Source organism: Chelonus insularis, unplaced genomic scaffold (assembly GCF_013357705.1).
Source record: "Chelonus insularis isolate UGA/USDA-ARS -01 unplaced genomic scaffold, ASM1335770v1 contig_401_pilon, whole genome shotgun sequence".
NCBI classification, from domain to species: Eukaryota; Metazoa; Arthropoda; class Insecta; order Hymenoptera; family Braconidae; genus Chelonus; species Chelonus insularis.
Window position 1 is genome coordinate 201,383 of NW_023276558.1, and position 14,667 is coordinate 216,049.

Sequence of the window (14,667 nt, forward strand, 5' to 3'; positions counted from 1 at the left end):
AGCTAACGTTACTAAATTTTCAGGTGCTGTGGAACACTAAATTTTCTGGTGCTGCCAAAGTAATTTTCAAAAAACTGAATGATACATTTTCTTATGTAACTTATAATTTTTGTATGTTGATCATTACTTTTTACTTTTCAGTAAGTTTGAACTCACATTCTTGAGCAGCACGGTAATTTTTGTATGGATTTTTAAATAAAAATTAACGGAATTTTTTCTCCGTGTATCGATCCTGGCAATACCAACGCACTTGCCTGTACTACTTGTGTCTAAAAGAGAGCATCTACAAAAAGAATCTTTATTGCGTGTAGATTTTACGACGCATTCATGTTATCAATAAGCATTAATGCTAGTTCTAGTTTGTACCAAAATTAATGGCTGGTTCTTGTTGTTAAATTTTCATCACATTCAAACCTGTATGCAAATTTATAACTTGTTGTCTGTTTTATTCATTGCTTTAGATGCATTCATACATCTACGTTGAAAAATTTACTAATGGACTCGTTTTTCTCTTCCTCTCATGTTGATCGAAATTATTTAGTATCTTTTAGTTCAACAAATACTACAGATAGTTGACTGGTATATAGATTTATAGATTTGCCAGTGTTGTTGATATCTACTACTGCTTTTAGATAGTTTCCAGAAACTAACTCAATTTCCAAAGGTAAAATATGATTTATTGCTATCTCTAGTGTTGAGTGTTATCGAAATTACCAACTTCTGATTAATTTGAATGAATATGCTGTTTTTTGCAACTTGTGAGATATTGCAGTCATATCATAGATATGGGATCAAATATCTGAATTGGTTTTTAACAGTTTAAGTGGTGCCAATAGGATTATCTTTGAAGGAAGAAGATATTTAATGATCGTTCAATTTATTTATTTTTTTAAATAAATTTTTAATCAAGCTCTACTGTTCATGCAAAAAGACCAGTAGTTAACAATATACATAAATTTTCTAACCATTATAAAAAACGTATTTATAAAAAACTTGAATTCTTTTTCTCCAATAACATAAATTTTAATCAAACATTCTCTTTCTATTCAAATGAAATAAAATAATGCATAATACTATTTTCTCATGGTCTATCGATAATTTTAATTCTCTTTTCTCTTCCACTATTAGAATATACTTGCTTTCTTTATTTTTCAATACCTTCTAAATTCACAAAACTAATAAATATACTAATTTATTCAATTCAAATGAGAATGCAAGGAATGTCTATAGACGTCGTATTACTTAGAGCATTGGATTTATATGTTGGAAGTGAAGTAAAGCAATACGATTATCGAATTTTAAATGGATATTTCTATGCCAATTATTATTTAAAATTTATATATTTCTAATTAAAAATAATTTTAAGATATTTTTTGAATTTACTGTATTTTTATATTTGATATATACATATATTTATGAATTATGTATAATACATACTATGCATCTTTTATGCTGAAATTCACATGTGGAATATTGTTGCTATGCATCATAATTCGACTCAACTTCATTGCATCGATATCAAATTTATTATTCCGTAAGGTATTGTGTGCCATTTGAAATATGTAACAAAATAAGATTTCATGAGGCTGATGGTAAAAAGGATGACTCAAGAGGATTTACATTCAGTTGATTCAAAAACACAATTCAGGGATTAAACACTTTTCACTTTATCTTCATTAAGATCATTTGTTGGTGAAGCTTTGTTTCTAGTGGTGAAACGTCGAGCTTTGAGAAATAAAATCAACTTTTACAACTACATTAGACCATTCTACTTTCATTATTATTATTACTATTATTATTTAATATTATAAATTATTATTGTGATAAATAATATCTTTTAAATTCTCTTTTTTAACTTAACTGCACTCGTAATATGAAGTTAGTCAAAGTTTAATTTATTTGCATTTATTTTCATTATTATGAGTGCCAAGTTTCCTAACTATTTGTAATAATTATTTTATAAATAAGATGCATATATTTTATCTGAGTTTTATATTTTTTGCAATTTTTTAAAATTGTGATTTCATTTCGTCTGTATTAAATTTTAATTTATTTCTATTCTGATTATTTATATTTAATTACAAATATTGATTGGGTATTAATTGAAGTGATGTTAATAGTTTATTTAAAAAAAAAAAGTAGGAGCTTACTTTGTGCCGTCACGATGAATTTTCCATTTATCAAAATCAGTAATTTTATCATCTTTTAATTTTTTTTGTTTATAACAAATTGCTATTATTATAAACAATATGCAATTATTATAGATATTGAAAACGAAAAAAAATCTGACACACGCATTCACGCACACACATACATTTTTAAACGTTCTAACATGCTTTCAAAAATCTTAAAACGTAAAGATATTATAAAATTACAAATTTGAAAAATCGACTCCATTACAATAATTTCACAATAGGAAGTTAAAAATATTACATTTTCAATTGAGAGACTTTTGTGATATTGCTAATATTTATAGCATTTATAATTTCATATATGCCAAAATAGTTATTGATCGATTGGAATTTTCATTTAAAATTAAAACTAATAACATGATGGATCGTGGTAAGAAAATATAATTTATTTTAATAAAAAAACATAATTATTTTATTTCATTACACTGTACCTCATTTATTACTTTTTTACACTATAATAAAATTCCATTCATCTGAAACGTTTCTGTAATTATCACAACAGACATAAGGAATGTGTTTTTTGTACTGATTGGCAACAGAAGATGCAGAATAATTAAGATGTTCTTGTTTCAAAAGATTCTGGTATAACTCTTCCTTTCTTTGACACTACCAAGTTCTTGCAAACATCGTAAAAAGCATTTTAAATCTTTTTATTAAATTTCTGAAATATTCTTAGTCATTCTTTTTTGCTTCTCGGTAGAAAAACCCACGAAATATGGCACTCTTGGCATTCCAGCTATTCATAGAAATTTATTTATGATGTTAAATCTTTAATTTGTGATATAAGTTACTTCAGACAATTATAGAGGTTAATTTATTAATAAAAATGTAGCATTAAATAAATTTTTTGACATTTACTAATAAATCATTGTAGGAATAGTTTATTTATTTAAAATTAGTAGAAAAAATACTTTTGTTTAAAGAAATTATATATTAAATAAACAATTTAAATTACATCGTTTCTAATATTTTATCAATAGTTTTTCAATTTCACAGAAAAATTTATCCATATTTTTATGATAGAATTTAGTTCAGATCATTCTTGTTATTTCCCTTTACTCATTTGTAATGTTCTATCACAATCGATTCAGCCATTTTGAAGATTAACTCGGACAAATAGACAAAAATTTAAAAACCCTGATTCATGTTTTAATAATATGCTTACTCTTTAAATTCAATAGATAAAAATTATATTAATATTACAGACAGATATTGCAGCATTTGTTTATATGTATAGATTGATGAATTAAATCTGTTAAGATGTTTTTTAAAATATTATCCTGAGTATACGTCAAAACTCAATCTCGTATTATATTAACGATAAAGTTTCCAGCCACGTGAAATTTTCTAAATTTCCATTGAAATTTCATCTTCACACCAAATGATTTATTTTCTGTATATTGACCCAATTATCTTTCGTAAATTCATGCTTTTTGTTTCGTTTATTTTCACGTTAAAAACAGTTTTGACTGTGAATGGCTACTGCAAAAATAAATATAATAAAGCAAATTATATTCTCGACGAATTTTCGGTGACTGAGGCAAGTGAGATAAGGCATTTTTTTACGGGTCAAGAACATTTTGTCTGAATTTCAATGTTCATAAATTCTTTATACTACAAATATTTCAGCCATTGTCATTGTGAATAGCAGCTTCGTCATGAATACTATCGCATTATTCAGCTTAATATTTCAATGTTGACAGTATGTGAAATATATTTTTCTCTCTAAATACACTAATTTTGATTTAAATAAGTCATAAACCTTTTGTCTTATTTTAATTAACAATCACAATTTATTAAAAAAAATTTAAAGAACTTTATATCGTCAAAAAAAATCGTCAATGAGCACTCCAAAGTCAAACCATACTTGTTGTTTAATTAGAAAACAAACCTCGTACTAATTTTAACTGCAATCATCTATTTATTGTTCCATTTTTTTTGAAACAATCATTATACTTTATTTTAAATTATTACTAATTTCAAGTATTTATTCGAGCTTTTTGTGGAAAATATTAACGATGTTTTTTTTTGCTATAAGTTGTCACAACTGGTTACCGAATTATGTTAATTTCATTAATGCTACAAAAAGCTTGATACGAAGTTATCATATCGTTATGTAATCATAAATAATATTACATTAAATTCACTATGAAATTAAGCTAATGTTTATCTCTAGTAATTTCCAAACTAATTGTTACCTAATAGTTTGATGTGGGAGTTTGCTTAGTTACAAATGTGGAATAAAATTTTCTGTGGTTAGTTACAACAGTACTGAACTAATTGTTGTTTCATACTGTGAAATCAAATTGCATTCAAGTAGTACCAATTGTTGTAGGATAATAAATCGTGATTAGCAATAATGACGTTAATATAACAGTTATGTTTTTCATCCACTTATTCTCATTAACATCATTACCGTAATTTTGATGGATAAATATCTTTACACACATTCAAAATTAATTTTTTTTTTGTTACTTTACTTTTTTGCCAGTTGATATTTTTCATTATTTAATCTTGCAAATAGTTCTCTTTTTATTCTTAGTATAAATAAAGCATAAAAGTCAGTTAATCCATCATTTTGTTTAAACAAATAAATTTAATTATTTATAAATATTTTATTACCATTCTTATTGACATTGCTGCTATAACAACATAATAATACTTAGAATATACATAAATTGTGATTAAAACTGAAGTATTTCTTGTCAAGATGAACGAGAATGGAAGATAAACCTTCATTATTATGTGCTTCATTTCCGTAAGTAGTAAGAGTCAATGTCCATGCAGCCAGTGACAAGCCATGCTGCATACACGTGCCTTGAGACATTGTGTAAACATCGTTGATGTGTATAATAGCATATATACTATGTAGTTCACATAAAATCGACGTTATTTTGAGAATAACCTATATAGAAACCCTTCTTACGGCATAAAGTCAATATCTATTCGTATATATGTATATTATTTCCACCTTATTTGTGGTATAGACTTTTATAGTTATTTTTGGTCTGTACAGTTATGAATAAAATTTTCCTATATTAATGGTTAAATCAAATGGAAAAGATCAAAGATGATCAATTTGTCTGTTCAATTTATTTTATATTTTATATCTTATTAATTAAGATATTACAAAAATAAAGGATCACCGATTTGTGGAAGAGATTGTATTTAGTTGACTTTCAATATCTATTATGAAATTCTGTATCATTTATTGTCAAGTATTTTCTGTATTTTTTTTTTTATAATAACTGAAGAAAAATATCCTGAAACAATGTTTTCTAAAGTTTTTCCTCTCACACAATTTTTTGTTTTTTATGTAAATGGTGTATTTCGTATGTAGGTATTTCTAGTGAAAAAAAAAAATTTTATCACTGCTTTAATACACATGCCTCTATAAGCAGAAGACTTTGAAAATTGTAGCTAAAACTCAAACGTAGAGATGAGGTTGCAAAAAACAGGATACAAACTGTAACATACGTAGAAGAAATATATTATAAAGTCAGGGACTTAGTTATATATACATGTGGTACGTAAATGGTTACGCTCCATACGTTATCCGTAATCTCATATGTACCTTACAATAAGCTGTTACATGTCAAGATATATTTACTTATGCACATACACGTATAGGTTGTTCATATGTTTATGTATTTTATATAAAAATAATACGTATATGATGCTACATCTTTGTGTTTTATTTTTTTTTTGGTAAATACTACATCTTGTGAGCAGACGACAAGCTCTTTCTTTTTCGAGTTATTTATTAAAAAAATATATATGCATATAAACGAAGAGCAGCAAACGTACTTTTGCGCGCTGTTTTAACTTCAAACGTCAAAAGTGCGTGAAAATTGCATAAAAATTTTCATATTTTTTTACACGATATGAAGTAGTTTAATTCATGATTTATCCATGGAGAAAAATATTTTATCTTGACTCTATATTTGTTATAAAAAATTACTAAATTCCATTTTAATTTTAATTTTCAGTGTGTCGAGTATTATATTGGGATAAAATGCAATTTACAATTCAAACTTATGGTAAATTAGTATTCACAACATAATTGTTAATGAGAAATTACCCTTTTAATAATCAAAGGAATTTGTATTTAAGTTGTGATAGTATATCTAAACTGTAATACATTTTATTATAAATGAATTTATCTGTATAATTCATGACATAGTTACAAGATAAACGTTTACATAGAATGTTTTGGTTTCATGCGGATACTTTTGTGAATACAATTTACTTTGATTGGAGAGTTTGAAATTGAAAATTTATCTCTCAATATGATACATTCACTTATTTATGTTTATCACCATTAACCTTATTACAACAAATTTAAATCCACAATCATTGCTTAATCTAAATGAAATACTATTCCTATTTTCGCCATGTGAAATAGAATTTCTAAATTTTAAAAACCATTTAATTTGAAAGTTTAACATTAATTTTTTTTTATCACAAATAAATCAAATCATTTTTTCGTCATTACGTAATCTATTTTAAATCAAAGTATGTGGGTTTAAATTTTATATAAAATCCTACCCGCGTTTGCTCTTAAGATAAAATTGTTCAAAGCCTGCATAAGATTATAGGATTAATTGATATCAGTAGATGACAGGACCGACGGTGAAATCGATTGATAAAATATTACAAATGATTTTAGAGGTAAAAGAGTTTTTTTTTCACCAAAAACCCCCTTTGATTAATTCCCATTAATCACCTACTATTTTTCATTTCAAAAGACATATTGATACGTTCATGTCTCTCCCTCCACACATACTCGCAACATGCATGTGTACATGTCTACATATATTTATATATAATCGTAGTATTTATGTATAAATTATATCTAACTCACAACAATATGATCATTCGGTTGAGTTTATCGACTTCCGTAATATCTGCGAGTACATGACTGGAGTAAACAATAAGCCCACTCAATGCGTTACATAGGCGATGGGTTTGTCTCTTGTGTGCATTAGCGTATCTACAGCCTAATTCCATCGTTGTCTGTTCTGTATCCCATGGGTGCAGTTTAATACACATGCCTCGAATGTTTAATCAACATATATAGAATTCATCAATTTTAATCATATTTCTCACCCTTTTTTATTTTTTATCAAACACTAAAATTGTTTTTTTTTCTGTTGCAGATCGCTGGCGTATAAGCCCGTTCATCGCAGTGAAAACAAAAACAACGAAGAGGGTATAACGAGACACCCAGAAGACTAAAAATAAAAAAAAAAAACTCACGATAAAAACTCAAATTGTTGAAAAAGCCAAGTGAATACAAAATCTCTCAACTGTAGTCTTATTGTGGTACATTTTCTTCGTCCCTGTTTTTCGTTCTTTACGTTTACAATCCCAACCAGTGAATGTCTTTTCGTTTAATTCTTTCGTCAATTTCTTTTTACAATTCCCCATACAAAACAGTATATCTACAATATTTCTTCAATTCTCCGTATGACCGGTGATTTTTGACACAACAGCGCAACTCTTGACGCGCACGTTTCATGGCGCAAACACGAATCTCTAGCATGGCCTAAAACTTCACTTGTCATCGTCTTGCGATCGTCTTCAATTCCCTTTTACGGTTTATTCTCCGTTGCCAACTTGAGATTTGTTTTTTTTTTAATTATACGGTGTGAAAGTGTATCGTGTGAAACTTAGAGGATTAATTAGTGACATAAAGTGCTTATAAGTGACAAATAAAAAAAAGTGCAAAAATATAACGACAATCGTATAGAGTGAAGGAGACATGCACCCGCGCCGGACGGATGTTGCTGCGAGCGACCTCTTGACCGTCGCGACGGCCACGCTCGTCGAGTGAAAGAACCGGAACCCACGCGCGTACCCATTATCAGAGGCACGCGTGATTGTGCGTTGTGCTTGCACACGCGCATTTGACCATCTTTCCCCTTTCCCCCATTACTTTATCATTTATTTCCTTCCGCTTTTCTCTTTATCCTTCCCTCTCTTGGACCCCTCTCCAATCCATTCCTTTTAGAGCACGCGAGTGCGTGCGACGCATACTCAAACCTAACCTCTCGTAATTCGCGTCCTACGGGCACGTGACTACTGGTCGCAATGCGGCCGGCCGTCGTGCAACTTTTGCTCTCATGGTGGGCTGTTGCCATGCTTGGCTTTGCTATTGCCGCGTGGCAGGAAAACATCAGGCCGAAGATGTATGTGCAGCTTGGTAAGTGTACATATTTTATTATGCATTGAATTTCTAGTATACTTTGTTTTCGTTGGGAATTGTGGTTATATGAAAAATGATGTAAGTTTTATAAATAGAGATAAATAAAGTAAGGTAAAATAGTTAAATGAACAAACAAGTGTAGATAAAAAATGTTACTGAAAGACAAAAAATGATGATGCTATTAAATAGAACCCGATTATCCTTCTTAACCTTTGTTATACTGACTTGCAACCCGTCATGGATACAAATGACCTGAGAATAAAAGACCAAGTGTCTCGCACGTGACATTCACCCTTGTGAATGTATACCTGTGCAATTATTATACATCATCACCTCGTTACGACGTAACTTCAGTGGCATATTGTCTACACCTGACACTACTATAAACATTAAGCGGTATTATTACGGATATGAATAAATGGAGTTAAATAGTTTTAACATTGTTTATCTAATACATCTTTGTTCTTTATGTTGGTTGGGTTATATCAGACTTAATTACAGTTCTTAATTCGTAAAGTTCAAATAATTATTAAATCGTGCGGAAATTCATTTTATTGAATAAATAATCGATAACGAGCCATTTCCATTAAGCAATAAAAGGCATCGATCGTAAGCTCCAATATGTATATATATGTATACGTATTTGGTACATACTTATACATAGCTGTGATCAAGTACTTTTTTCATTAAACACAAAAGCTTCGTAAATATAGAAAGAAAGTTCGAGTTAAATTTTTATTAAGAACTAATGAAAGGTGGCTTGCTTTGTCGAATGTTTAAGCTGGTTTTTCCTTTTTAAATAATAAATTATGTTTGGAAATAACATGATTCTGCTCTCGGCTGTGAAAGGCAAAAATTTATTATTGAAGAAGTATTTTTTTTTTATTTGACATTGAACCACAATCAAAACATTTCTTCGAATAAAATGGTAGTTTTAGTAAATTAAAAATATAAACAAAAACGATGGATTTTAATAATACCTAAGTATTAATCAATATTAAATATAAGTCATGAAGAATTTTTTAAACCCAAGATTGAAATTTCGTTTTTAAAAATAAACTGAAATATTTTTTATTTTGTCAAGTCAATCAATGTTTTCTTAGGTAATTTTTCAACTTTACCATCTAAATGATGCATCAAGTGATGTAGATGATGAGTTTACGGCAAGATAGAAAATTCCTGTCAGTTTTTATTCTCAAGTGTATTATTATATGCATTAATTTTTCTTAAACCTTATGAACGTAAGTGATATCAGGAAATTGAATTTAAAAAAATTAAAAAAATAGTGTCTCTATATCTCAGTAGCATTTTCTCTCTTGTGTGCACATGAAGCTTTTTATGCGTTGCCAAGGGTGTACTTGAAACAGATCGAGTGGCTGCCTTTTATCGTTGACAGGGTTGACACGTCTTTTTTTGTCACTAGAAAAAATTGTTTGCCAGTTGATGGTTATACTTTTTTGAAAGAAAAAACAGCTTACACACTGATGTATATTTAGGTTGTAAAGTAATATATATATATATATATATATCATGATGAAAGCTCAAGTAATACAATAGCAAAAGCTTCAAAAATGTGTAAAGGATTAGTGTTTCACTTAAGACATTCGTAATGTATTAAATTACGATTGAAATGGATATCTTTACTAAATCAGGATAGATGAAGACTTTAAATTATATTTGTATTATCTTTCTACAAATTTTCACAGCTCAGGTTATTATTTTGATTTGATTTACATTGTGGAAGACCGTATAATTTAACAAAATAACTAAATAAATGTAGAGTTCTTTGTTATAGTTTTGATGAATGAATTTTTGACAGTTATTATAATACCTTGCATATTTGTTGAATGGTCTAGACACATTTTATCATATGATGTACCGAGTTATGAATATTAATCATTAAAACTTTACAATAAAGCCTATGGATTATAATTTGAAATTTTACTCTATATGTTATAACAAAATAATTATATTTTTTACGATTAAAATAAATATTTAATATTATAATTCCACATTATGATTAATTATCTTGATTTTTCTTATTAGTTTAAAATTATTTATTCTAAGGATAACAAAAATAATATTATTAAAAGTTTTTTTATTTAATTTTATAAAAAGATTTGGTAGATTTTTCTTCAAAAATAGCTTTTTAAATTAGTTTAAATGTAAAAAACAATTCAAGAGAAAAGATTTAAGAAAATGACCAATTGAAAATTCCACCCTTCATCCAAGACACGGAGTAAATTTTCACATGAGTGATTTGACGAGTGTTTCGTCCTAAAAAAGAGCCACGTGGCAATTGTTTCAATTTGTAAAATGATATTTATCTCAGAGGCAAATGCAAACGAGACAGGAAAATACCCTAATACCTTCATAGTCTAGACCGTTAATTCTCGACGTCATCTTCTCAATCCAAGTCCAACCACGTAGCTGATCCTTTTTGTGAAATTGTTCGTATCGAAATTGGTTTATTGCGAAAAGAAATATATGAATAATTCAAGTTTAGTCAGTCTTAGATAGTGAAACAATTTTAGGAACTAAACCCCAGTGCAAGTATTACATGTATTTGTGTGATCAAACGAGGCAAGGGAAAAGCAAAGTAACCAAACAAAACGGACTTTGAATTTTAATTTTATTTATTTTAAATAGTATGTAGGGTTATTAAAGAGTTAGAAACATATGATTGTTATGTTTTTCTTGGTGAAATTTTATCCACGTGGAGACAAGTCGATATAGAAAAAAATAATGGCGGAACGCGCTTGCGCTCAATTCGTCTCGAGCTTTTCTTCTCTTAGGTTATCGCTCTCTCGGTGAAGTTAACAATGAACGTGTCTTTTCATCCTCTTACTTTTCATCTGGCTTCATCACAACCTGTCCACGCCCTTTTATTTCTCATGTTCTTACTTTCTCCCTTGCCTTTCTTTCTTGATCTACTGTAAAGTTTGAGACGATGCAATCCCAGTCTAATCGACCGTGTGCTACCGAGCGTAGCTAAGGATCGATACAAATCCGTCGTCGTCGTTGTCTTTTGCTGATGTTACGTCTTTTAAACCTATTTTTTTCCATCATTTCGCACTGTTTTTATCCTTACTTATCTCTTTACTTATAGACATTTTTTTTTCTCAACTCCTTTACTTGGCCTTTTTTTATATCTTCAAGTGCTTTCCATGATGGTAAAAAACTTCTCATTGCAAAATGTGTCTATATCTGTAAGTACTCAACTCGATCCACCACTTTAACCTCTAGAAAACACTTTTAGATCCTGTGAATTCGTCGATTACGTTGTCAATGTAAACGTCGTCTCATTGATCAAGTTTTTTTCCTCACGTATTTTCAATCTACTTCTCTTCATGGCTGTAAGGCTCTTATCCTTTCACTCAATCATCATTTTACACTTCCGTCATTGACGTCTATCGCGTGAATCATTTATTTTTCCACCAATCACACATAGTGAATGTCTCGTTTCTCAAATTTGATTTTTTTTACCATACTTCTTTGTCATTTTTCTTTGACGTGAAAATACATGAAAGAAAAATGAAGGAGAATGGAAAGATAGAGAATCGTAGTTACGCCGACATGACGCCAAGGAACGTGAAACGTAAGAGACATCACCAGACATACGATGAGTTAGATAGAGTGAGAAGGTTATCTTTGGCATTGTCCTATTGTCCGGGATAAAAGTGTTCGTCCTTCGTTTTTCCGATATGTCGTAAAAAAGAAGAAGAAAATGAAAGAAAAAAACAACTTAAATAATATCATAGAAAAGTATAAAGTAAAAAAATTATAAGAAAATCTTCAAGCAAGATAAGTAATGCCAGCAGCTTGAATTATTATTATTATTTTTTTTTATTGTTTTCTTTTGCTTTCTTAACCTCATCTTTTTAGATTTCTTTATTTTTTTAAACTCTCCAACTTGCTCCAAATGTGAAAAGCTCTTCTCGCCAATTCTCATCGCGTTCATAACCACAAAACGTATATATATTGTATGGGTGTATTGTGCTTGAGATATCGACTCCGATATAGACGGATATAAAATAGAAGAGAAATATAAGAGAACTAGCCAAAGAAGACACTCCAAACCCAACTTCATTCAGCTTAGTAGACTTTTTTTATCCTTTTTCTTTCAATCATCAATTTTTTTTTTCCTCTAGTTCGTGCAATTTATATATTTCTCTCTTCTATTTTATACTCAATAGTCATTGAATACTCACAACGCATTACTGATATGGGATCCCAAAGATGTGTAAAGTATTGAAAAGTTTTGGTATTGTTTGAGATACTAAGTAGATCAGTAGTTGCAAAAAATTAAGAACTGATAAATACTTAAGGTATTATCTCCAATAATATCATCTTATTGATAGAAAAAAAAACAAATCTTTAAGTAGAATAAGTAAGCAGTTTAACATCAATTACAATTTTTATTTTCAATATTTAAATTTAATAACTAAAGAAATCTTACTTTTTAAAACTATTTCTTGAATTTATTTAATTTTTCATCAAAAAAGGGTTTACAAAATGTTGCAATATTTTTACCATGTTATAAAAACACTAGCGATTTAAAATGTATTAAAAAATATTTGTATTTGTTAGAAGTATTAAGAAGATTTCTGAAGATAAAGTTTGTTATTATAGAAAGACTAAAAGATCTCTTTTTTTATTCATCCTTTATTGTACTAAAAGGATATTCACATCCACTTTTGACATGAAATTTTATACTACATTTTTGAATCTAGATAATAATATAACGAGTTTATTTTTATACTATATCCATATGCATTTTGTTTTATATTTAGCTATAAAATGGTGTAATAAATTTTTTAATAAATGTGAATTTTTATAAGATAGTATCTTCCAATGTAATTGAAAAAAGAATATAGTTTGAGTAAATAAATAATTTCTCCATAAAGAAAATGTTCGTGGTAAAATTTCTACAAAATAAAGGTAACTGAAGTATAACTCAATTCTTTGATATTGAGGTATATACAATATTGTATTGAAGTTTTATATGGTAAAAGTAAATAGTAACATATGAAGTACGCTTTTAAAAAAATTTCTTTACTATCTCGCAATATTTTTAATATGTAATATATTTTTTAAAAATTTCATTTTTCTCTCAAAGTGCAGTTGCACTTCAAAAAATTATACTATATTTTTTATTACACTATTTTGATTCTCAACATCTAACTTTCTTAAAGTTTAAAATGCATTCTGGTTTTTTGGAATAAAATATCATTTTTAAATTCTATTCGAAACGAAAAATTAGACAGCTAAAAGAAGAAAAAAAAATTCATTTCATTTTGATTAGATAAGAGGGTACTATATAGTTAGATAATGCTTTGAACTAATTTTGGAAATGGCATTTTATAACACGCCTTTTGCCTTTTAATTTACATTTTTTTCATCATTGGATGATTCTAACTCAGCTATCAGCTGTATAAAAAAATAATCCGAGATTAAATGTTTTTCCAACCTTTTAATTTCATTTTTCATGCATAGACCAAAAAAGTGATACCTGCTCTTACGATAAGCATATTAATTTTTCTACCGGAATTTTTATATTTTAGATTAAATTTTTTTCAATAATTTATTCCAAATAAACTGATATTAACAATACTTCTATCTCGCTAAAAATTTCAGTCATTATTTTATAAAATAAATTTTATCGGTTTAATATTGTGTATTAATACTTAATAAATACTTTTTTTATAAAAAAAATTTATTCGATCAATATTTAATTTTTTCAAATATCCCAGATATAATAAATGAATAAAAAAATTTTAATTATTTAAAAATAAATTTTTAAATATTTCTAATTTATTCACCGATAGGTTACTGATGACTTTTTAATCATTTTTTACCAGATAAATTTAATCAATTAGTACTTCATATGAATATTAACTTTATAAAATAAAAATAATATAAAATTAATGTGAAGTATTAATAAATGATTAATTAAATTCTGGGAAAAGTATTTAAACATTGAAGAAAAATTAATTAATATTTTTTTCTCATATACATTTAAAAATCTATAAAAAAATTAAATAAATTATTAACAAGCTTTGCAGTGGTAATAAAAAAAAAAAATGTTACCGTAAATATCAGTATTGGAAAAATTTTATTCAGCATCCCAGTATCGATTTCTCGACCCCTTAATTCCTATTTATTTGTATGTCCACCAGATATTCATTGTTTATCAGCAACCCAATATCGTTCCTTCCACATGTCCGAAATGCTTCGTCACTCCAACTCCACCGATACCAAACAATT

At 27.9% G+C, this 14,667-nt stretch overlaps 1 protein-coding gene across 1 annotated transcript in view; it reads left to right on the forward strand.

Annotated features, from left to right (window-relative positions):
* Sema1a (semaphorin 1a) overlaps window positions 1-14,667 on the forward strand; it is a 108,811-nt gene that overhangs the window by 22,674 nt on the left and 71,470 nt on the right. Inside the window, exon 2 of the mRNA XM_035086527.1 lies at window positions 7,352-8,397. Within this exon, the coding sequence (XP_034942418.1) occupies window positions 8,286-8,397 (112 nt within the window). The 5' untranslated portion in view covers window positions 7,352-8,285. The remainder of the gene's footprint in view (window positions 1-7,351; window positions 8,398-14,667) is intronic.